The 26,111-nt window shown below is 49.9% G+C and overlaps 1 protein-coding gene across 5 annotated transcripts in view; it reads right to left on the bottom strand.

Moving 5' to 3' along the window:
* Positions 1–26,111, bottom strand: part of LOC118778720 (arginine-glutamic acid dipeptide repeats protein-like) — a 173,814-nt gene that overhangs the window by 86,644 nt on the left and 61,059 nt on the right. For all 5 annotated transcript variants that reach the window (XM_036530365.1, XM_036530364.1, XM_036530366.1 and 2 more), the window contains exon 2: positions 9,412–9,870. In XM_036530365.1, coding sequence (XP_036386258.1) covers positions 9,412–9,724 — 313 coding nt within the window. In that variant the 5' untranslated portion in view covers positions 9,725–9,870. The remainder of the gene's footprint in view (positions 1–9,411; positions 9,871–26,111) is intronic.

The raw sequence follows: 26,111 nt of genomic DNA, 5'->3' as shown, positions 1-26,111 counted from the left end.
CTTTCACATACAGCCCCTCCTTTATCTACAGTGTTACACACTGGTGCAAAAAAAAAAAAAAGAAAAAAAAACTGAGGCAGATTCTAACATTTCAGATTTTAAATTTAAACAGTGTATTGTTTGGATCATTTGCACCTTAGCTGAGTTCTGGTGTTGAACAAAGTGCTATTGTTGAAAATCTTAGCCAAGTGTACTGTGAGTGTAACTGTCAAACCGTAGAAGTCTGCAGGGATCTGAGTCTGCAGAAACGCTGGGGTCGGGGCTTGCGTGCTGCTCGGATTTCGAAATCAGGGGGTTGCAGTATGTGTCACTGCTGCTGGACATGGCAGCAATGTTACACAGCGCTGTGATGTTAACGGGGGGTCAGAGGCACTCGTGTCTGGCTCACCGTGACAACATCTGCATTCATACGGGGACACTGAGGAGAATGCGATCCTGCGACACAACTGCAGCAACTACAACTGCAGCAGCACACCACAGTGGAGTGAGCGCACAATGGAGGATTGCCACTGAAAAACCAAATTCATAATGGCTATTATTAAAGCTAAAGCAGCGCTGGAACTGTACTGTGTGCAAGGCTTGAACACAGCTGTTCTCCAGGACTTTATTATCCCACAGCTAGGATTATCAAACATTTTCATAACATTCCAAAGATATGTAAATCCAAGCCATCCAAAAAAACACTTCAAGGGGAGCCGGTGAAATTTAAGATTCAATTAAAATTAACTGAAAACAGAGCACAGAGCACACAGCGGATTGCCACATCGCTTGACTGTGGAAACGTAAAACGTGGGGCGCATACTTCATGTGCCTAAAAACTTGCAGTGTTCAAAGCTACAGTCATTTTGAGACGCAAGTGCTCCTCTTCAACGCCTTGAGCTCACCCAGAGGGAGATTACTGAGATACGCAGGGGCAGAGTTGCACTGGGGATTGAGGGAGGGGAGACTGGCCTCTTCCCCAGACTTGCCCCCAGGTCGAAATCTTGCACCAGGCCAAAGACTGGGGCTTTTTAAAATGATGAGGATGCTTCATCAGCCCCCCTCCTCCCCCCTCCCCGAAACCCAATCGCCTCCCCACTACTACCACCTAACATGGTGTCACTCCTCGCTTCTCTGAATAAACCCGCATTACAAGAGCCGGGTGAGGTAAACCTATGGAGGCGCCCCCTTCAGCAGACTATCATTGTCCAAGGGGCCACTCTCTGCACCCTAGGAGGCAGGTTTTGTTATTAAACAGGGAGAGGAATGTGGTAATTGAAAGGCTGGGAGGCGGCGGGTGCTGGCACGGTGTTCAGGCCGCACAGCCCCTGACAGGGAAGCATTTTGACCTGGTGTAGCAACCTGTCAGGCAACTTTTGGGTTTCGCAACAGGTGTGCTTGTGGTCGACCCAACATCTCTGAGCTTTGGGTCGTGCAAGTGGCCCCCTTTCATCTAATTAGCACTGCTAGCTTCAGAGACATGCCAGGGAAAGCCTCAGCCAAAAAATTCACCCTCATCCTTAAAAACAAAAGAGTCTGAGATTCCTGTGCTACCACATATTGTCTTGGGAGACCATTCATTTTTCTTTAATTTAACTGAAACTGAACAGAGCCGCTCTCCTTGCCCCAGACGCTCCACCAGCAGGGTCAATGACGTCACGCTGATGACTCTGTGTGGCCAAACCACATGCGACTGGCGAAGCGGGCTCTCACGCTGCTCTGGGTGGGTAACCATGACGAGCGGACAAGCACGAATGCACGCACACAACAAGCCCTGTGCTCCAACAGGACGCCAAACAAGATTCACCATGAATCACAACACCTTGCAAGAACGGCAATATTCGATACGAGGTGATTTATTGGTGGGTGGGCAACATGAATTTTATTATTCGGATGGGAACAATGGGCGATTAACCTTCCAGACTGGAACAGCCAATTCAACACACAGCTGTATTCTGCAGCTCAACATGACTGAGAGCACTGAAAGTTTTACCATTTAACACTGGTGTAATGAACGCTCTTTCGAAACGTTCTCACTTCCAAGTATTAAGCTCCCGCAGTTATTTATGACAGCGATGGTGATTAACTTAAAAGGGTTGTGATGTCATGGAGGATATGAAAACTTGACAACTCTGATTTTTTACCAGCTTCTGCTGAGGAAAAGCCCTCCTCTGAGACAGGCCGAGTCTATATACACTCACACTAAACCCCTCAGGAACAGAGTAACGGCTCACACAAACCTCTGAGCAGAAGCACGGTGGTGATGAGAGCTGCACCACAGAGCGTCCTCTCAGGAGCGTTTCAGAATGATGCACTATCGATCAACACAGCTCCACGACTCGTTACATCCTACTGACCCTCACTTTGTGGTCAAACCACTAAAAAACAGCATCTTAGGCTGCTGCCCTCACTACCCCCACACATAAATGTGGTTCCATCCACCGCTCTAAGTGACGTTTAGTGGAGAAGTTGAGAGCAGAAAGATCATGTTTTTACTAGCCTGCAGTGACTGCTTAATGAAGGGATGTTTGACTGAACATGAAACTGTCTGTAAGCGGGCCGGCATACGTTTACAGCGGTGACACCTCAGGTCTTGATAATAGAGTCAATTCAAAAGGACGGCGGATGTAGCACTAGGAATATTGCCTAGGTTAGCTAGCTAACTACCCTATTTTCAGACACATTTTAATTAACCTGGGGCCTCCTGCACCTCTGAATGAGAGTTACCAAAAAGCGTCGTGGGGACTATCGTCACTTCCGACGCTCTTTCGAATAATATACCACCAGATCATTCTCCGCGACAGAGGTGTGGGTAACAAATTGCTCACAAGCAGTGTGCCTCCCACCAAACGGCGAGATATACTCAAAGAATGAACTAGACGCTGCAGGAGCTGTATCTTTAGCCGAGCGACAGCCGAGGGCCCAGACAGCGTGGGCTGCGTGTAAATGAATCACACACCTCCTCAGGTGGATACACCTCTCGGTGCTCCTTAAGAGGCGTTACACAACCCAAACCGCTCTGCGCTGACGCAGGTCCCACTGCTCACTGCGCGGGCTTCTCATTTCTGCTGTGATGTGGGCATTGCACGCTTCGGTAAATACAACCGCCCACAACACCGACAACCCCAGGTACCTCTTACATCATTAGAAAGTGTCTGAAGGGGAATATTATTTGCCATTGCTTATTTGGCACTTCTCTTCCCAGTGTTAAAATTCTGGCCGCGCCAAAGCATCCAGGAGAGGAATCTGGGTTGCGGCCACATCACAGTTGACGAAGGAGGGCTGAGTTACAGGGACAGCTTCGATAGATAATACCGGTTACTGGCCCACTGTTTGGAGGTCTGTCTGTGGTCATGTCAGCCACACCGCTCTGTGTTCTTTTTTTGAAGTGGATTCTCGCGGCTCCGAGCTGCAGGTAAATAGTCGCTTTGAGCCCTCACAGTGAAAGGAACGCGTCGGCGAGGACGCCCACCGGGACGATCTCCCTTTCGCGCTCCTCTCAGACGCTCCAGAGAGGAGGCTCTGTGTATGTTTATAAAGACAGGGCCCGACACCTCCTCGCCGGCGGCCTGCTTCCCGCCCGGGCCGCAGGCTGAGCAGCTCATCCGCGCGCGAACGCGCCACTCCTGCTAATGAAGCTGCCGCCGTCCAAAGCTTAATAACCCATTCCGGCCCCGTCAGGGACGCCAGGCCGCCGCATGCTGCCAGCGGCTGGATGCTTCCCCCCTCGCCAGCGAGGGCTGCTTTGGTGCCAGCTCCTCTGGGCACTGACCTGGGGTCAGCTAACAGAGCAGCACACACATCCCGTTTCGTTCCTCAAAACACAGAAAAGTGCTTTTCAGTCTATATTTGAGAGTTTGGTGAACTTGAGAGGGTTCCTATCCCTCATGCCGGGAGTCTTGCTATATTAAAAATGCAAAGACTATTTAAACTGGATGAGCTGTCCTTGAGTGCGAATGCTTACAGCTGTGTGGGCAGTCCCCTTTCCTGGCCAGGCGGAGAAGATTTTCCTCTGTATCTAGCAGAACAGAGTAGCGCGATGTTAATTCTTTAGATGGGCTGATTCCCCAGGCTCATGACCAGGCTTTGAACCGGTCTGTCACAACAAAGGTCTCTGTAAACAAAGCCAAAACACTCTGCCACAAGAGACGGAACAGGTGCGGTGACACAGGGAGGCGCTTCCCGCTGAAGCCGCAGCGCAGACGGAACCGGCGGCCGCTCGCTGAACCAGCGTGCGAACGGCAGCAACGGGCGGCCAGCGCTCCTCTGCTGCTGCGGCTCTTCCCGGGCCTGACAGGAGCGGCGGGCGGGCGGCGGCGGCGTAATTAGGCGACAGCTGCCCAGACGCCCACAGGCCGCGTGGGGGAGCACCGGGGGAGGCCGCCCTGCGGGAGACGTCTGGAGGATTTTCGGCGGGGCGGCTCCGGCTCCGGCTCCAGTAAATTACACGGCCCGGGAGGACGCAGGAGCGGCCACGCGCTAAAAAACACCAAACGCCAGCCTAAAATACACAAGCGGGTTCCCACACGCGCCGCCGACAGGGCCGACGCTGCCGCGCTTCGCTTTGTCACGCTTAGCTGAAAGGAGGAGGAGAGCGCGCTGTACGAAGAGGAAGGGAGAGAGAGAGAGCGAGGGAGGACTCAGAGGACACACGGCAAGCTAGCCTGACTGGACATTTCTCTTCCGCCCCGAGGAGAGATTTGTGGAGTGGAAGGTTTCCTTCCCTACTGTTTTTAAACAGAACAGGAAGGATCCCTGACTGCACTCACCGGGTGAGCGCTACTGCCGGTTACTCAGGCCCGCCACGGTGAGACAGGCAGTGCGTTTCCCCAGATCGGCGTACACATGCACGCACGCCTAAAAATGAAACAGGCCCGGTGCCAGGGCCGGGCCGTTTCCTCCCAATATCCCACCGGCAGCCGCTTTCCTCTGCAGAAATACCCCCGCCGACACTGGCCCTTTGCAGGCGTCGGGTATTATTCCGCCACGCGATCCCTGGGGTGTGATGAGTGCTGGGGTGTGCTGTATTGATCCCCACGGGGCGGGGGAGTTGTGCATTTGTTTATAATCTCCACTCCAGATCCATAAGCCGACTCTGCAGAGCGCATATCCACGAGGCTTCCGGATGGCGTGTGGGGAAGGGGGGGGGGGGGTGTCGGGGTGACGGGTGGGGCGAGAGGACGGCGTTCAAAGAAGAGATCGATCGCGTGGGCCACCTGGGCCCCCGTCCCTTTGACCTTCCCGCACAGCAAACGGGCTGGTTCTTTCCCTCTCTCCCTCTGCATGCCGGGGGGGTGGGGGGGTGCTGCCTCTGAGACAGCTGCTCCCGTAGCCATTTCGTTTCCTTTATTACCCACAAATCAATGCGGGCCAAGTGCCCCCCGCCCGCCCCGGAAAATCGCCCACATCTTTCGGGGATAAACAGCTAAGCAGCTAGAGAGGCGATCTGCGAGCAAGGTATCAATATTCTTTGCAGTAATCTTTAGAAAGCCATCTACATTTGTCATGAGCACCCTAATGACACAAGCAGTTCAAGGGATGCCGTGGCTTGCCATCTTTCTCTCTCTCTCTCTCGCTCTCTCTGGGTGGTCCGTTTTACATATTGTGTGTCACTAGACAAAAATAAAAGGATTTAACATTGAGCAGAGCATAATCCAACCCAGGCTGTGTGCCTGCTTAAGCCACCCAAATCAAATCTGATTGCACTGGGGCTCTGACTACACAAGTACAATAAAGAATGCTGCAATTCACATACCATGAAACAATTTGCCATTAGAAAAGAAAGAAAAAAGGAGATGGTATCTGATGGCTTCAATCAAAGCACATTTAAGTACAGACTGTCTGATAGCACACTGCGGCAAAGAACATCTTTAGCATGGGTATTGTGAACAGGGACTGAGAGCACTTCTAATAGGCAGGGCGGCTGTTAAGCCTATTAACTGCGTTTGGGGCTGAGGCTCGGTCTGAAACAATGAAAATGATATGCCAGCAAGACAATATATTCACACTACAGCTCAATAACATTTAAAAAAAGATGAGGGCAAACTGCAAGGACCCAGTGAATTGGAAATTTATTTTAGAGCACTGCATATTGTATTGCGTACGCTAGGCTGTGAATTCAAATGGATCTGATCATTTTCTCAAGAAGTTACACTAGAAATAAGACTAGAAATTATCTGACAGTGTAACAGTGTTTTGCGCATGAACACCAACCAACAGCTACAGCGAGCTGTAATAAAAGATTAGAATGTGTGCCAAATTGGCATTTAGCTAATGTCTGTACTAAGCTAGATGCTGCATGATAGGAGCTCTCAATCTATTTGCATATAATACACACATACCTTTTCAGTAGTTTGAAAATACCAGGTTAATAAAAAGCAGAAGTAACAGATAAAATTAACCAAACAAATAAGCACTGACTTAAGACACATAGGCACTGAAACAGAAGCCTCAGCATTTCAGCCAGATTGATTAGAAATGCCCCTGTACAGAAGGCGATGGCTTTCCATTGGCTCACATTATCATAAAACGCTCGCTTTACTCATTTTGAATGATGTATTCAAACTGACAGATATATGGGCAAAAGCGAAATAATTATTTTAATGGATTTTCACGTTTCCATCGAATGAAGCGCTGAACAAGTTAATCGGATTGACATGGCACATAATTCATGCTGAACAACATGTCAAAGTAATCCATTTCCTGACAAGGTCATCCTAATATAGACTGAAAACAGCCTTGATGGTTTTCCCGCACAGCCTTATTGGCAGAAACACATCTGATGTTTAGCATTTGACATGTCTATGAATGCTGTTAGGTGAAGACGACGTAGTCCAAAACAGCTGTTTCAGGTTTAATGCATGGTGATAAAAGTACATTTGTCTCGGGTGGGATGGGGGGAGTAGTTTACTAGAATGTTCTCAATGTGTATTAATCACAGTTATCACTCATAACAGATTTCCTGTTTGGTGACTTTTAAGTAACGTTTTAAGGATAAAAGTATGATTTAAGGAGGATTTTTACAGCCTCTAGTAATGAAATTCACATGTAATTGGGGTACTTTGGGTACTCTGAAGAGGACACTTCACAGGGAAATACTCTTGAGATGGATTACTTTCAAAACATTTCTGCGGACATTTGTGTCTGTAGAAACCTTGCAGACGGACATTCGCAGATGCCCCTGCCAGTGAATACCGGCCAATAGTATTAAGTAGCAGACTTAATGCACAACCCAGCAAGCAGTCCAATGTGTTAACAGTATCAGCACACCCTAACTGCTAGACTTGACAATACATGATATCAAGCTATTAAGCTAAAAAGATGGCTGCATTTCACTTACTATAAAAGAGAAAAAGCACAAAAAATGTTTAAACGTGGGTAATTTTCCATGATATCCTTAAGATACATGAACACTTTCCATGACTTTCCTAACCAGAAGCATATTCAAGGATTTTCATGGACTGGAGATATTAGCTGATTACTTGAAATGCAAAAAGAACCCTCAAAGGCCAACCTCTCCATTGATACTATAATTTTTTGTGTAATTCACTATGCGCATACTTCCCTGGAATGGAAGAACTGTCACCATCTTGTTTCTGACTGCTTGAAACTGATTTGCTAATTGCTTAGCCCATTATGAGGAAAAGCTAGGGTACTGATGAATCTCATCATATCTGTGCTCTTTAGGAAGCAAGCCAATAAAACTGCAAGCCTCAGAACAGCAGTAGTGGATTACTGGAGTATGTGGATATAAATTTGGAAGAGCAAGGAAAATAACTACATGGAACCAATGTATACTCCTCTCTGGTTCACTGACATCACACAAGTACCCTGTGAGATGACAGAGGTCCCTCTTGACATCACAAAGGTTACCTGTGACATCACAAAGGTCCCCTGTGACATCATTAGCCTGCAGTCACTCCACCTGAAGAATCAGTATTCTGACTGCCAAGCACTCCTAGCACTACTTCACTTCAGGCATCCCACTGGCCTCTAAATGCCGGGAAAAAATGTCATAACCAGCACTTTCGGCACAAGGCTAAATGAGACGGAACAGGAAAGCGGTGTTACCGCTGGAGCCGTGAGTACAGGCATTGTCAGGCTGTCAGGCCCTTCTGGCTCTGTGACAGCTCCTTCAGTGGCTCTCTGCGACTGACAGGGAGGATTAAACAGAGGCGATACCGTTTTGTTTCTCCTCTCCCTCCCCCGATTTAAACACGCTTCACCTGCAAACGGTGACGCGCGGCGAGGACCTCGCGAACGCGGCGCCCCTCGGCGTCTCCAGATTAAACAGCCGGCTGTTGGGGCCGCGCTTCCTCTCGACCTTTGAGCTCCTCGTAGAAAAATGAACAGCGCAGCGGCAGTGATTTAGGCCGACAGCGCGGGCAGTTCCACCTCCCGCTCGCTTGTTGACATTAATGTCCCCCTCGTCCAGCGTACAGCCAATTTATGAAGACGGAGGGAAAAGGGGGGGGGGAACGTTTACGGCTCTGGGAAAGGTTACGCTTCCTCTCCGCTTCTGTCCGCATGTGTAATGAAGATGCAATCGGCTCGGCCGCTCGTAACTTCAGCAGATGTCCTGCTGATATATACCATCCCCCTCCCCCAACCCACCCACTCACTCCTGTGCGGCTGGGCCTTCTGAACCCGTGGGCTTACGCTTAGAGAGAACCTCTTGATTTTAAGGGGGGAAATGGGAGTTCAACGCCCACCTAAAGGCTCCACGCAAAGCGAGTTCTCTCAGAGCCCGTGAAAGCCGAGGCGAACCGCGGTGCCAGTTTAAAGCAGGAGCTCAGGAGAGAGCGGGTCGCCCAGCGCTAACAGCTCCTTCGTGGGGATCTCTGGGCTTAATTGAAAGCAGACTGTTGAGTCATTCCTTGCTCCCCTTCCAAACGCCGCAATAGGGCTTCCCATACACACAGACAGGGGGCCCGAGCTGCCGCAGAGCCAGAGTTTACAGATTCTTTCCGTTCTGGGCTCTGTGTTTTTACAAAGGCACGGCACTCATCTTAGCGGGATCACAAAGAGAGATGGGGATTCTCATTTTGAAAAACCTTGATGATAGGCATGTCTTGGTGGTTGGGCTCGTCCTAACGGCTAACTAAATAACTACTGAGGAACACGACTATAAAATACATGACAACTGATTTTCACTGGGGCCTTTCGATTTCAATACTCAATCCTCAAGGGACTGGAAATAATAACCTTATCCCATAATGCACTGCCCCACTGCCATAGATAAACATGTATTTGTAGGTGTGTGTGTGCATGTGAATATGTATGTATGTATGTATGTATGTATGTATGTATGTATGTGAGTGAGTGAGTGAGAGTGTGTGTGTGTGTGTGTGTGTGTGTGTGTGTGTGTGTGAGTGAGTGAGTGAGTGTGTGTGAGTGAGTGAGTGTATGTGCATGCACGAATGCCTCACTCACCGCCAGGCCTGTAAACGACGTCGTCCTCCGTGACGAAGGAGGTGATCTCCCCATTCTCGGTGCGCTCGTAGCGGGACTTCTTCTTGGGCAGCTTCTTCTTGCTCTTTTTGGTGGACTCCTCGGTGGTGGCGCTGGCCGCGTCGTTGTCCTCGTCCTCGCTGTGCTCGCTCTCGGCGTAGTTCTTGGCGCCGCCCTCCAGCGTGCAGCTGCGGCGGGGCCGCGAGCTCTCGCTCTCCCGCGCCTTGTCCCGCTTGTCCCTGTCCCTGTCCCGGTCCCTGTCCCTCTCCTTGTCCTTATCCTTGTCGGCCGTCATGATTCGCCAGGTGCCTTCCTCCGTCCTCTCACGGCTGGGCCTCCGTGAAAGGTAGACCGTGAGTCTGGGCTTCAGTCTTCTGGAGTTCACCGCTCAGATCCAGGAAAAATTCAGCCACTCCGAGAACCCCAGCGTTTCGCAAAGAGCTGCGGACAGAAAGAGAAGAAAAAGAGGGCTCACAGTGTGCACAGCTCACATGTGCGAGAACGGCAGCACGGGCGTGTGGCAGCGGAGGCACTGGCAACACATACATCAATAGGACATGTGTGTGAGAGAGAGAGAGAGGGAGAGAGAGGGAGAGAGAGGGAGAGAGAGAGAGAGAGAGAGAGAGAGAGGGAGAGAGAGGGAGAGAGAGGGAGAGAGAGGGAGAGAGAGGGAGAGAGAGAGGGAGGGAGAGAGAAAGAGAGGAAGGGAGGGAGGGAGAGAGGGAGGGAGACAGCGAGCAAGAGAAGGGTCCTAGGTGGGGATTCAATTCTCCACGCCGTTCTTAACGGAGACAGGCGCGCGCGGTGGAGAAGCCGCTCCGCTCCGGTGTTGTAATATACACCTGTGCAGAGTAATTCATCAGGAGTGATAAGCCGCGCTGCATCTCCATAAACTCAACGCAACATCAATCTTGGAGCTGTGCGCCAGGAGCGGCACAATGAGTGCCCCACAGAGTCTCTGCACAGGGGCGCCAGCACTGCGACAAACAGCGACAAAGCCTAGCAAAACAACCGACTATGGCGCGCGTGTGACAGTATATGGCATAACGATGTGACACGACACTGCTTAATGGCTCAAACTAATAGTAAAAGGCTTTACGGCCCATGTCACCAAAACCCATGCTTCTGAACAACAGCTGACCTTGGGCACAAGCCTCAACCATTTTTGCTTATTCAGCAAACAAATACCCATTTGTGGTGGTTTCACGGCATTTTTCGTCGCATTATTCTGAAGCACCGGCATCACAGCAGTGTGAAGCTGATGAACCCCCAAAGCAGGTAGTGTGATCATGTCGTTTGAACCAGCTGGCATTTTGCCACGGTGAACCAAGCCTTTTGATTGGTCCGTATGAGTCAGAGACTAGCAGCATGCGGTGGTTTCACCTGCACAGTTCATTTCTCCCATCTCTTCACAATTCCTCAGCCTATTTCACCGCAGAGAGGGGGGATAAAAAGGCAGCCACAGGAAGCACCCCCGTCCCCGAAACAGGGCCTTAAAACTGATATTCCCCACAGCGTTATCTGAAGGCAGGCACTGCGGCGAGGCTGCTGGGATATCGGGTTTACAGCCACTGAGATTCTTTAGCATCTGTGTTTTCCCACTTCAGCGGGTTACTTTTCCCTCTCCCGGGGAATAAAGCACGCAACCTGCAAGGGCCTTAACAGCTGCCGAGTGGAGGAGGTGTGTCTGTGAGCATCTGCGTGTGTGTGTGTGTGTGTTTGCAGGGGACCCACGGCTCGGGTGAAGAGGCACAGGGGGTGGCCTGCGTTTAACCCCGACAACACTCCACTATTTCCTCTCTGCAATCGTTTATGGCGGGGGGGGGGGGGGGGGGGGGGGGGGGGTATCGGATGTGAACGCTGGGGGTCTAGGGAAATAACCAAGCTGTGCCAGCGACGTCAGTGATGCACAGGCCAAGGAGGAAGACTGTGAACCGCGTAAAGCGCCAGCGCTCCTTTCCTTATAAGACGAACAGGCCCACCATCAAGCGGGAACTCCAAGGGTGTAAATGTTTGGACAGATTTAGATAAATGGGTGGAAGTGGTGGGGTGGGAGATGGTGACTGTGACGTTGTCGGCAGGAAAACGCGTTTACAGAGGGGGGGGGCGAAGGCAGAGACCCAGGCAGAGTGGCTTGTGCCAGGCGCAGTTGACGATGACGATGACGATGACACTCCTCTCTGGCCTCTGGGGCCGATGGCAGCTGACGGGACAGCTGCTCCTGTCATCACGTGGGGCGGAATCGGCGGTCCCCGATCGGGCCGCTATTAATCACGTGACGATGACCCGCTACCCGCGACCCCCGAGACGCCGCGCGCCCCCTCTGTTCTGAGAGCGTCCCAAACCTCGCCCATCTGCTCCGGCTCACATTGCATACACTCAATAACCCAATCAGAAATATGTGTTCAAGGGTGTGTGTTTACATACATTACACACACACAGTAGCCAACAAAAAGGACCATTTAACAAGAAATGGAAATCTCTTCAAATATGTAAAACATGCATGCACATTTGGGAGGGGTAATCAAATTTTATTTGAGTATCAACCCTTAATGTTGCGCAAACAGAATATATAGACTGCGGACTCATGGTTATTCCATTGCGTCATCTTTCGGTTATCAGGGGTATGAGTACTGTATGTTGACACACTCTCTCCCAGTTGCAAAATAGTTCAGTAGCTTCATCTGGGGTAACATGTAAGAGTTGCCTTGGACAAACAAATCACATTTGACAGGTTGCCCAGTTGGAATTTTTTAACATAATACAGTCCTACCTCAGACTGGACATGCTCAAACAAGGCTCTACAATGATGTTCCCCCCCCCCCCCCCCCCCAAGACAGTCAGTGTCACTGAGTTCCAACCGAACACTGAAGTGATTAGCGCAGCTGATAAAAGTGCTTATCAACTAACAGCTACCTGACTCTCACGAGAAGGTTTTAACAGACAACCTGAGGCAATTCTGGTCAAATCCTCTTCTAATGTGCACAGTAGCTAGCTAGTGAATAAACTATGCTACATCAAAACAATTTACGATTAGCCAGTTCAGCTAGCTAGCTATGTTAGTAAATTAGGTAGCTACCTCAAAGCCTGGTGCACAGTAGAGGATTTTCAAATCTTAACCGATTTTAAAAACGTCAGAGACCACAGACATAACAGATTTGACCGATTTTTAATATTTTAATCGTAAGAACGCACACACCAGGCGATTCAGTCAAGACGCAGGACCACACACTAAACGATTTCAGAGTGGCGATTCCAGGGACTTGGGATCTCACAGAAACTCACAATCAAACGTGACTTCAGAGCAAAACCAACATGGAGGCAGACCGTCGTCTTCAGCTTGTTGCACTTATGTGTGCTATGTTTTGCACCGAATAAAATAGGAGAAAAAAAACTGTGGATGAAGTCATGGCTGAGAAGATGGAATCAGCATGGCTAAACATTTTGCAGCACGAGCTGGAGTTGAGTTGGAAATAAAGTTTTATTTTTAGTCTCAAACGGAGCTTGTGCAAACTACTGCTACAAGCTATTTGTTATTTGTACACAGGTGGAGTGGAGAGTGAAACCTGTGATCATTAGAAATGTAGTCATTTTTATACATTCTCTGACCTACCACTGCCCTGGAGATGCTGTTCCATATTAATATTGTGCTCTGGGCTTGTACGAAGGTTAACTGTCAATTGCTGGGTTGGTGACGCTTCCCGGTCAGCTTGCTCCATCGCTGGGCCTTTCACACTACAGGATTTCAAGTCGTAAATATCAAACATGCTTGATATTTACGATTTGAAATCGGGGAGACTCTGATCAAGTCGGTAACACTAAGATTACGTCTGCAAACCCCTCACACTACAGGTTCATTTGGGCAGACAATCGGTTCCGACCAGCCCCGACTCGGGAACGCACCCCCCAAGCGTCGGGAGGGGCGAATCGGACCCAAAATCGGGCCAATTATCCTCTAGTGTGGGGCCAGCATTAGTCAAAGAAGTGAATCTGCAATATGCTGAATCTGATCTGAAGCAGAGAGACTGCCAGCTGCTGTTTTTCCCTGTGATATGCGAACACCACCAACAGATTCATATTACAGAAACAGCTGTTTGTTGTCTACATGCAAACCTCCATAATGACATCAAACCTTCTTATAAACAAGAGTATTTGTAAAATCAACAGAACTTCACATTCTGACATTTCCAACATAATACAGCTTAAAAAAACAGTCTTAAAACAAATTTTGGTACTTACAACTTTTGGGAAACGCACACACTACCCATATACTACGCGTTCAGGCAACCCCAGATAAAGCCATACGATGTTTCTCTTTATATGGACTCATTCGTTTTGTTCGCCCGCCAAAATGGCCAGGTGACAGTCGTTGCTGTCAGAGTGCTCGGCTAGATCAAACCTCTCATCCCGCCAGACTACCAATGAGAGAGACACGAAAGAGGGAGCAATTGTGAATACGATCGGACTGTTCAGATGGTAACATTCCAAACGCGGTGGCGTGCGGGCCAACCGTGGCGAGGGCAGGACGGATGATTCTGCCTTTCGGATCGACTTCAATGATCAGGGCTTATGAGCAGCAGGGCTTTAAGAGTCAGCTGTAGTTTATATAACATGGTGGTGTAAGTAACACAATGGCTGACAGCTTAGGTGTTATTAGGCAATACTAACTGCCTTGTTTTCTCTCGTATCATATTTGCTTTGGAAAAGAACTGCTTCATGACACATATTTAACTGCAAATTTTTACAAAAATGTTTCCACTGGAGTCTATTGTGATCTACTGTGAATGTGTCCGGTAGACAATTTGAATCTGCCCTCGACAACCAAAATATATGAGTGGGTTGTCTGCTGGACAGCAAGAACATTTCTTGGTCAGCACACACACAAACACACGTGTGAATACAGCCCACTTCCTGTAAGGGAACTTCATCTCTGGTATCTGATGTCAAATGAAACATTCAGACAATTCAAGCACAAAAATATGCACTAAAAAACCAGTCAAAAACATACTGAAATGCAAAAACATACTGAAAACAGGAACTATGAGCTTAACTGATATATCACTTAAGTAATGCCACTGAGCCAGGAGAGAGAGAGGCTTTCCCTTCTCACAGATAAAAAATGCAACCCCCCGCGTGTTTCCGAAAAGCACCACCGCAGCTGCACTTCTCAACGCTGTGACGGGACGGACTGCTGCACAGAACAGGACATCCACACAAACAAAATCACAGCGGAAGGCACACCCTCAACTGCGATAACAGACACACACCCGAAAGTCATGTAACCGCATTCCTTAATCACACCTGAGACGAACGCGAAGCCGAGCGCCGTAAGGCGAGATTTAAGCAACACTTTGCGTTTTCAGCACTGCACTCCTTACAGATGCTTTGGGGATTCCCACTTTTGAGATTCGCCCAGAACTCAGTCTGCACCAAATAGCTCCACGCTAATGACAATGGGAAGACACTGCAAGCGTGCCATTAGGCTATTCTATTAACAATCTCAAAAAAAAAAAAAATGCACTGCGAGAACTCTCTCAGCGAGGAACCCTAAAGCGTTAGCTTACAACATTTTCATCCGAGCGCCCATTTACATTTCAGCGCCTTTTCTTTAACGTGGTGTAAATATTTGCCTTTCCAGACGAACACTTAAACACCAGCCAGTTTATCTCTGCGGCTGATTACACTGCTGCTTTTCTGTGCTCCTCCGCCCACCACAGAAGCAAACGCTTCTTTGGAAGGGCACCAGCTGTCTTATTACTGGAGAAAAGGGGGATGGGGGGGGGGGGAGAGGGAGAGTTTCCAAAAAAAAAAAAAGCCTTGCGTTTGTAACATCCTCATGAAAAGCCTCAAGGGCTCAGCCGAAAGCGGCTAATTTCACCCGCGCGCATTCCTGCAATCAAATCCAAAAGGTGTGCGTCAGACACTTCACTACAAATTACGCTTTTAGGAGAGCGTTTAAATTAAAACCCTCCCCGCAGACCGCGCCGCTCGCTTCTCCATTAGCACGTCTTCTCCCTCCCTCCCCCGCGACGGGCGCGCACAGAGCGAGCCAGCGCGTCCCCGACTGCGTCGCAGCCGCGTCGGCCCCCTTCGCCACCTCCTGCCTGTCGACTGCTCTTTTTCGTGCTCTGCATTACAGGATCTGGACTAGGCCGACGGAAGGGTCTTCGCGAAATGAAGTTAAGGTAACCTGACAGCGCAGGCCAAACGTCGCAAGCTTTTCATAAACACGCTGACGGCCAAGATGGTCTCATAAAACCCCCCCTGCCAACACTGCAAGCGACACAGAGCCGCTTTAAAGAAACAACTCCCCAGGCTGAGAAATATAAAAGCGCGATTTCTCACAGATCACAGATGACAGAAATGCTTCTTTTTTTTCTAAATAAAGGATTTTATTAAGTGATGAAAAACATGACTGGCAAGGCTTTCCATAGTGCTGGAGAGCAGTGGAATATTCTCAATCAATTAGGGAGAAAATTAGCCAGACAGATTAGCCTTTTATGGGAGCGCGACCTAGGTTAAAGCAACACAGGGCCTCGCGCTAAGGCCGAAAGCATTACTCTCTCACATTACACGGTACACCCTGGAGCGTTATACACACTGCAACACAATGTCGCGCACTGCATGGCCCAATCAACCAGGCACCGACATGCACCCACGCAGACACAGTCGCAGACGGCTCTGACCACGAGGTGTTTCCAAAACATGAGGTCATGCTTTTGCGAAGCTGCCATTTCTCAGCGTCACTCGATTAATTCGTGGCTTCTTCATCATGCAAACCAACCAAGGGTGCTGCTGTACTCTTGCACAGAGCACAACGCAACTTCAAGCGTAGGAGACACGAGCTTTTCCCCCACGAAGGAGGTGTTTCAGAAGATGGGCAACATGTGAGACGTGAAACCAGACAGATTACGTGCTCTACCCGGAATGCACCCCCGACAATTATCTGAGGTTGCCTGATGAAAGTAGCATCCAGGCAACGCTTCTTGTGAAAGCTTCTATGAAAGCTTAAGATATGCGCCACAGAGACACGTTGCACAAGGGCTGTCTTGCAGGAATCTGTCTCGCCCACTCTGCTGCAACTCAATGAGGGCCTGGACCCAGCTCTTGGGCAACGGAGCTGGGAGTGGGTGGGCGGAGACGAACCCGGAGAAACGAGGCTGCCTCCCTGTGCATTTAAAGACCACCGGCGCCCTCCTCCAGAACATCACCTGAGAAAAGCCTCTGTTCGGTTTCAAAAAAAAAAAAAAAACACCACCTCCAGAAAACCGCGAAACCTAAGACACTTCACTCTACAGAGCGGTCAGGTTTTGCATGTATCCGGTCCAGCACCATCAGCGCTGAGCTCAGAGCAGAGAGCAACCCAGAGTGGGCCAGCATATCCGCGGTCGGGGCCGATCAGCCGAGTCGCTTGTGACCGCCACCATCCTGCAGCCCCGGGGTCCTTACTGCTCAGCACTGACAAACTCTTCAATCGCAGAGAAGAAAAACACATTTCTGAGAATCGTGCTCAAGCACAGCTTCGACTAACGCTGACAAGAAGCTGTTGAAAAGGGTCTATTGTACGTAATTGGGTTCTGGGCCTTTTTTTGCCCTGCCTTCCATAAAAATCTGACACCAAAAACTTAGCTGACCATTTAATCTGCTGGTCTGGTAGCAGCCCCAGGGATCTTAAATCAAAGCCTCATTCACGCTCGCAGCCCGGCCGATTCCACATTCATACCCACGGCTACAACAGCACCAAGTGTCTGTTGTAGTGACAGGACATAACAAGGCGAGTATTTCATTCGGGCCACAGACCCCACGAAGAACGAAGGATAGTTTATGTACAGTCGTATGCACTTCGGAATTTGAAGCAGCCGACGGCCCGCCCCTCACCAGCACCATATTTCTTTCCTCCTCCCAAGGTTTTGGCTTTACGAGGTACCCGCTCGTGTTTTACTCATCAGTAACAGTACCAGTACGAGGCGGGTGGGGGAGAGGCCATCTGCGATTCAGCTGTGAGAGGGCGTGCGTTGAGTGTCGAAAGTGTTCAGAGAAGCTCCGCGCAGGCCGGAGGAAGAGTCCTGCCAGCGGGCCTCTCATGGTGCTTCCATGCTGGCCTTCGGAAAAAAAAAAAAAAAAAAAAAAAAAGGCTTTTCGCTCCCCCCCTTTCGTTTGTTGGTGAGAAACACAGAGCATCTGCCATTCTGAAGCCGGTCCCCCCTGCAGAATAGGTCCACTTCTCTATTCTGTGCTCTCCCAACTTGCTTCAAGCCAATAGTCTCACAGGGCTTTTAGTACAAAGGTTGCTGGTTCAATTCCACAGTGGGGCACTGTTTTCATACCCTTTGGCAAGGTGCTTGACCCAACTGCCTGAGTGAATATTCAGCTCTATAAACAAATAAAATGTAAGATTTGTAAGCTGTGCAGGCCCCTCTGGATTTGAGCGTGTGGTAAGAAACAGCAGTGCAACGCGAGCATGTTTGCTCCTTGCTGAAGCTGACAACGCACTCCGCCGCAGTGACTGTAACACAAAGCCGCCCCCTTCCCTGCCTGCGCAAAACGGGGCGGAAGGCCCCCCGCAGACGCGTGGCACGAACCACCTCGGCTTGCTGCTCTGGCCGAGATATCAGGACACGGCGGGGCCTCCGCGGTGAAACGGCGCAAACGGCCGAGCGTAATCACAGGCAGCGCGCGGGGGGGTTTCCGTGTGCGCTCCTGATAACGGGTCAGAGCAACGGCGCGCGGCGGCCGACAGCGGCGCCAGGAAGCGGCAGGACCCTCTCCTCCTGAACAGCAACGCTTTCTGGTATTCAACAACACCCTCGGCAGGCCATGCTTTTAATAACATTTAAAGAAAATAACAGCGCGATTAATCATGAATGCATTTCGAAAGAGGAGCAGGGACTGGTGTACTGAAAACGGGACCAAGGAGAGGGGGCAGTGCTGAATTTTCCGCTGGCCGGGCCATCCCCCACGGAGGTCACGAGTCCAGCAGGGGGGGCCGGGAACGGGGCCGTTTCCCTTCCCAGAGCTCTTTCCCGCCGCCAAAAATCGTTACTACTTCATATCCGCACGAGATTAACTTTCATTGGCTATTGACATAATGCGCGAGGGCCAATTACAGGTCTCCACAAAGGGGAAAATGGAGGATGTTTACTGCGGTGAGCCGGGGGCCAGGCCGTGCTCTTTGAAGGGGGCACATGTTTCCAATCACCCTCTCCCAGAAGGCTTTTGCAAAACCTTTTCAAACTCAGGGTCAGGCAGTTGTGTCTGGTGCACGTATTTGGCGGGTTATTCGTTCGGGCTCTGTTAGCACATGGCAAGAAAATGATTTTCTATTACAGGTTTTCGACTGACCCCCCTCCCCATCCCCAAACCTCCTTCAGCAGTCTTTCTTCCATCGATGGAATTAATTATGACACTCAAGTACAGATCATGCGATAATTAAACGTCCAGGAGAAGGGGAAAAAAAACGACCACAAAGTAATGAACACTGTTCGCGACCTATTGCGTTTTATTAAACTTCAAGGGCGTTTCCCGGCAAGCGTGATGGCCGGGGGGTGAGGGGGGATTTGCAGGGGACAGGGGCGGGTAAGATGAAAGGCATTTTAAATGGGACGGCGCGAACGCGAGCCGGTGAGAACGCGGTGTGCCGTTTCGGCTCGGCGGCCTCCCTGGAGCGTGTTTGGCGCTGGATCAGCGAGCAGGGAGCCTGGGGAGGCTACCGGAGCACCTATAATTATCACTCACACACAGCGGAGCACCCGCGCTGGCAGCCGCTCTGATGCTCACCCAGACAACATGACGCAAGACAATACAACACCGGTCCCCGAGGAAGCCTTTCTGTTCCAACAGCCACCCAACCCCCCCTCCCCCCCCCCCACACACACAAACACACATACACACTTACACTGACAAACACACACACTCTCTCTTTGTCTGGCTGCCAGTTGTACTGACTGATTCAAACTCAGGCAGAGGCATGGGTGGGGTGGGGGGCAGCGGGGGGGTCAGGACTGTGCGGTCACGACAGCCGCTGCACGTAGAAGCAAACCGTTCGCGGTTACCGGGGTGCCGATTTTCGCTCGACGGTCTCCAGCCAGATGGTCCGGGAACAAGCCCCGCATTCAGAGGTGCCCGGCGTGCCTCTGCCAAAAGACCCCTCCGCCCCAGATACCGCGGGATGGTATTACCTCTAATTAGGCGAGGCTTTTGTTTCTGGGGCGGCCGCCTCCCCTGCCCCTGCTCCCGCTCAGCGCACAGCAGCTCTCCGTCCTCTGTGCAGAACCCTCCTCTCCACTGCACAGCATTAATACATGCCCCCAACAGAGACAACCGTGTGTGTGTGTGTGTGTGTGTGTGTGTGCGTGTGTGTGTGTGAGAGAGACTGTGCAAGTCTATGTGTCTACACATACAGACACAAACACACATACAGATACACAATCGATTTTTTTTTTCAGCATTTACCACTACAGACGTGGGACAGCCTCTCCAAACCCAGCTCCCTTTGATTACACTGCAGGCAGAAACTCGACATACCCAAAGTGACTGCATTCGAATCGGCTCTTTCAACAGCCCTACTGCCAGCGAATGACAGAGCGGTCTTTAAAACGCCGGTTCACGATTTGGTTCTTTACAGGCAGAGAAAGGAAACAATTCGACCTCACGTAGGGGGGGGGGGGGCTTTTGTTTGTCATTATTACTCATTTGGAAGAGGGAGCCCGGCAGCTCGGGGCTCCCGCGCGGCCTGCGTGTTTGACTGATGCGCTTCCGATGTACAGGGCAGGCGGTCCATTCTGCACGAGGGCTCGGTGGCTCTCGCTTTATCACTGACGTTTACACGCAGCCGGAGGCTGGCAAAATACCCCCCGCACGTCTCCGAGTGCAGAGAGTAGTCAAGGTGACAGCTCTCCAGCAGACCGCTGCCGGGAACGAAGAGCAGTGTCTCAGCATGCAGAGAAGAAGTCCCCAGACTCACTTCCTCTAAGGTTTTCCTGCCAGGTAAACAGGTGACCGGACGGCGTATTGAGGTGCGAAATCCTCCGTGGCATTCATTCTTTCTGAGGCAGCTCGAACACTGTCCTCGCACGGCCTCATACCCAAACAGCCACCTGCAGGCAGAACCCCCTCAGGCAGAATCATTTCTAGACAGTTTTGACTCAATTAATATTCCTTCACCGGCATCGTAACCGGGCGCGCGGCCTTTCTAGCTTTGAGTCATCACAGCTGGAATAGCGCTGCGTCTGGAGTACGGCACTCTAAATAAGGCCTTTATGGGGTTTTTTAACAAGCTGTTCACGGTTTCTTAAACTCGTCTCTTATTTTCGGTCAGCCCGGCCTGGGCAGGAGATCAACACAAACTCAACGGAATAAAAAAGTACTTTATGTGGCGTCCCTGACCACTGCAGCGCCCTCAACCCGTGCTTCTTTCAAAACGACTTTCACTGGAGCCTTTAACCAGGGGCAGTAAAAGAAAATGCTCCACTGAGTTTTTTTTTTACATTTTTCTTACTATATTCATGCATTTTTCTGCCAAAAAAAGAAATAAAATGGCAGACTTTCTTTACGTTGACTGCTTTTCTCTGCCACATTAAAGTGTGGGGGGAAGGGGGTGTGGGGCGGATGGTGAAAGGCAAGCCGTTGGTCTGGGTCCGGGTGACCGCCGCTTTTAAAGCTACACGCGACCGAGGCTGTGTGGGCGCGCTGTAAATATAGCTCTAAACGCACTCCTTTCACCGGGTCGGGGGCGATACATATATGGAGTAGCTACAAACACCAAGCCTGAGCTCCAAGTACTACCTCCCTGACTGTGAACATCACGTGTCCTTCAAAGTACGCCATCAGCCAAGTAATATTCTGCACTCAAATGGTTATTGTGGTGTGAAGCCTTACTGTGGGGTAACTGGACAGCACCATGACTAACTCTCACTGTGGCGCTAGCTCCCTGAGCTAGCTGTCCTATGGGCAGTCTGGGATACATCTGCGTTACCATAGCCATGGATGGGCAGTGCGGCCTGCTTCTCGTCTTGATGAGGGGGGTGAATGAAACCAGGGCTGGGCTTCTGATACAGCGGACAGGGGCAGCATGTTTTGTGGGGATTCTGTGACGGTAAGCAACCATGGCAAGCTCTCCTCAGCCTAAACTGTGACGCCCTTTGCTGTGTCGGTGCCTGGTGTCTATCAGCAAAGCCCGACAGGGGAAGCTGCTTCTCTGGGGCTGCTTGAGTGCGTTTTTCTTTTTCTTAACGTGAGACGCGTTCCAGGTTCAGCTTCCAGGAAGCGCTCTGTGAATCAGTCACTGAGGCAACGGCACCGGGGTCGGCCTCAGGACAAAGGGCAGGAGGTCAACGAGGACGCCACGGCACGGGGCCAGACTCTCTCTGAAATGGCCTTCCTGTCCGGCGCTGAAGATTCAACAGCCACTCTTAAGGCCTAAACTTAGAAGAAGAGGCCGATTCCAGGACGGTTCTCTTCCGTGACAGGAGCGGAGCGAGGAAAGGAGGTTTACTCGCTTTCACAGCGAGGCCCCGTAAGCCGCTTTAGAGCACGATCTCCTCGCCTCCTCGTGAGGGAGAGCGGAACCCGACACCGCCACACCACGCTCACAGGAACAGGATTCCACAGGTAGGAGAGGACAGCGGCAGAACCAAACACACGAAGGAAAAAAAAAGAAAACACAGCTCCTTTGTGTTGTGACAACGGTGCGATTGTGAGAAATCGCTGCTTTTCCCATTGTTTACGGCTTCCTCGCGGGGAAGCCCGTGTTTGTACGTGTTCACGTACTCAACGCCCATGTATCGGGTGACACCGAACAGGCCCCTCTGTTGCAATTATCTCAGTCAGGAGGAACGCTTCCCTGGCGTGAACGATCGGGACAGGAGTTTCGGGGGGCCTTAATGACCAGGGTGCGTCGCTTTCCCACGGGAGGAGCTTCCCCCCGTCCCTCCTGAAGCGGCCCGTCGCGGCCCCCGCTCCATTCGTGCGAAACGCGGGATGGTCTCAGACGCGGTGTTTGAGCCCCGGCCAAATCCGGCCACTTCCACCGGGGTATTTTTAGCCGAAACTGCGCGCTGGTGGCCCAGGCTGGTGCTCGCTCGCACGAAAGAAGGACAAGGAGAGAGGGAGAGGGAAAAAAATGGTTCAATCCTGGTCTACTTATGCAAGCCCAGTAAATACTGTAAATGGGTCAATTGCTCACAGCACGGTCACCTCCGCTTGACCCACAGTACGCAGAAAAATATTATATAAGACTAGTAATAATATAATCACAGTTATGCAAACACCAGGCCAGATCAGAAAGGTTTAAGTGGTTCGCAGGGATCACCGGTTTAGAGTTCGTCTCTCTGAACCCATCTTGAGGCACCGCAGACTAAACCGGGACTGAACCCAGGGGTGCGGGAGCTCAACGTTCTCTGATGAGCCAGTGTGTGGTGGGGAGAGGGTAGCACACTGGGCAGCGCATGGCAGTTGTGAGGCCACTGTCCCATGTGAGGACATCTGTGGGCTTTATGAACGGGCCAGTGTGAAAGCCGGCTTTTTCCCCTCTCCATCCAAGCGAGCGGGCAGCTTCACCTACACCGCAGGGTCGCACACCACGTACAACCTGATACTCAAGTCCACTGCTCCCTGGCTGTCTGGGTAGTGTATCAAATAATCAAACCCTGCGCTCCCCCCCCCTCATAACAGTATATGAAATTCCAGTTTTTCCTGTGTAAAAAAATGACTCATTGCAACAAGATCTGCGCTTGCAACACTTTCAGGAAGAAGAATTAAAATCACTCATTATTTCATGCGGTGCTCTAAGGCTTTCCTTCATGAATATTTAAAAGAATAAAGAATAAAAGAATAACAGTTAAGCCTGAAAATGACTACACTGTTGGTGAATTCACAAGCGCTGGGACGTTGACCCCAGCGGTCGATCTGTGATCTTGCAGTCGGGACGCGTTCTCTCCCATCCATGCTGCGCTGTAAACATCCTGTAGACCAGGAACGCGGTTCACTCAAATGAGAACCAGATGGGCGCTCCTGTCGCCCCTCTCCGCGCAGAACACTGCGCTAATAAACAAAGCCACTGTGATGTGCGCAGGGGGTGTTCTCTGCACAAAAAGCAGCCAATAACCCACGTCCCCTCGTTTTCGCGCTTAGAAAAACCCCTGTTGTGACGTCATCGGTGCCGGAATCAATTTTCATTTCACGGCCGAACTGAAGACGGCTCTGAGCAACGGCCGCACTCTTCACACACAAGACCTTCATTTTCAACAACGAATAAATATGTTTTGTCTGCCCTGTGTGTTTTTCCTAACGCGCCCTCAAAAAGCCGCTTGATATTTTCAAAACTGGAGGTACCTAACTGCTACAGTGCCACAGCATACAGCGATGTTTCTGGACACAATGCTGCAGACGCTGTGTCTTTAAACTGTTTGGATGGTCTTGCCCATCATAATAGCCCATCTCAACACGGTACAGATCTGCTCAAAACCTTCAGGGGCACAAGACCCCAAAACACAAGCTACAGTTCCTTTGCCCCCCATATCCCTGCACTGAAATACAGTTTTATGCAAAAGTTTGGGCACCCCTGGTCAAAATTTCTGTTACTGTGAATAGTTAAGTGAGTAGAAGATGAACTGATCTCCAAAAGGCATAAAGTTAAAGATGAAACATTCTTTTCAACATTTTAAGCAAGATTAGTGTATTATTTTTGTTTTGTACAATTTTAGAGTGGAAAAAAGGAAAGGAGCACCATGCAAATGTTTGGGCACCCCAAGAGATTTGAGCTGTCAGATAACTTTTACCAAGGTCTCAGACCTTAATTAGCTTGTTAGGACCATGGCTTGTTCACAATCATCGCTAGGCCAGGTGATGCAAATTTCAAAGCTTTATACATACTCTGATCCCTCAAACCTTGTCCCAACAATCAGCAGCCATGGGCTCCTCTAAGCAGCTGCATAGCACTCTGAAAATTAAAATAATTGATGCCCACAAAGCAGGAGAAGGCTATGAGAACCATAGCAAAGCGTTTTCATGTAGCCGTTTCCTGAGTTCGTAATGTAATTAAGAAATGGCAGTTAACAGGAACGGTGGAGGTCAAGTTGAGGGCTGGAAGACTGAGAAAACTTTCAGAGAGAACTGCTTGTGGGATTGCTAGAAAGGCAAATCAAAACCACATTTGACTGCAAAAGACCTTCAGGAAGATTTAACAGACTCTGGAGTGGTTGTGCACTGTTCTACTGTGCAGCGACACCTGCACAAAAATGACCTTCATGGAAGAGTCATCAGAAGAAAACCTTTCCTGCAACCTCACCACAAAATTCAGTGCCAGAATTTTTCAAAGGAACATTTAAACAAGCCTGATACATTTTGGAAATAAGTCCTGTGGACTGATGAAGTTAAAATTGAACTTTTTGGCCGCAGTGAGCTAAAGTATGTTTGGAAAAAGGGTGCAGAATTTCATGAAAAGAACACCCCTCTAACTGTTAAGCACGAGGGTGGATTGATCATGCTTTGGGCTTGTGTTGCAGCCAGTGGCATGGGGAACATTTCACTGGTAGAGGGAAGAATGGATTCAATTAAATACCGGCAAATTCTGGAACCAAACATCACACCGTCTGTAAAAAAAGCTGAAGATGAAAAGAGGATGGCTTCCACAACAGGATAATGATCCTAAACACACCTCAAAATCCACAATGGACTACCTCAAGATGTGCAAGCTGAAGGTTTTGCCATGGCTCTCACAGTCCCCTGACCTAATCAACGAAAATCTGTGGATAGACCTCAAAAGAGCAGTGCGTGCAAGACAGCCCACAGAATCTCACAGAACTAGAAGCCTTTTGCAAGGAAGAATGGGCGAAAATCCCCCAAACAAGAACTGAAAGACTCAAAAGCTACAAAAAGTGTTTATAAGCTGTGATACTTGCCAAAGGGGGTGTTACTAAGTACTGACCATGCAGGGTGCCCAAACTTTTGCTTCAGGCCCTTTTCCTTTTTTGTTATTTTGTTATTTAACTGTAAAAGATGGAAATAAAAAGTAATCTTGCTTAAAATATTAAAGAAATGTGTCGTCTTTAACTTTATGTCTTTTGGAAATCTGGTCATCTTTTACTCGCTTAGCTATTCACAGTAACAGAAATTTTGACCAGGGGTGCCTGAAGTTTTGCATAAAACTGTACACTAAAGTTTGCGGTCACCCCTTGTTTTGCAGACACAGACATCTGTGCCAAAAGTCACATTTGGTCCAGACAGAATGACAAGACATGTTTTTTCAGTTGTGTGGCTACCTCGGAGCCCTCACATACATTTCACGTGCCCTGCTAATCTCCCATCAATACGCACGAGGAGCAGCGGCTCTTTTTTTAATATACATAATGAGCTAGTTGACAGCGCCCGCGTCACGCTGAGGATGCGCTGCCCAAGCACATGCATCCCCTATAACACTGCACTGAACTGCGCAACAGCTCACGCGGGGTCACGCAATTACCATAACTGCTTTAATATAAGGTGACCCTGAACGTAAAAAAAACTCATCTTCCATCACGAGCCAAATTTCTGAAAAGAACTCCTTCCCCGTGAAATTTGAATACGCTTCATGCAGCCGTTATTGCGTATTAACCCAATGCCAGCGCAGCCTATGCATAGCAAAAGACTCAATGCGAACGCACTGATATACGATTCAATTACTTTATATCAGGGTAGCCGCACTG

This window comes from Megalops cyprinoides, chromosome 6 (genome assembly GCF_013368585.1).
Source record: "Megalops cyprinoides isolate fMegCyp1 chromosome 6, fMegCyp1.pri, whole genome shotgun sequence".
Taxonomy (NCBI): Eukaryota; Metazoa; Chordata; class Actinopteri; order Elopiformes; family Megalopidae; genus Megalops; species Megalops cyprinoides.
This window is presented reverse-complemented; position numbering and strand designations above follow the sequence as displayed.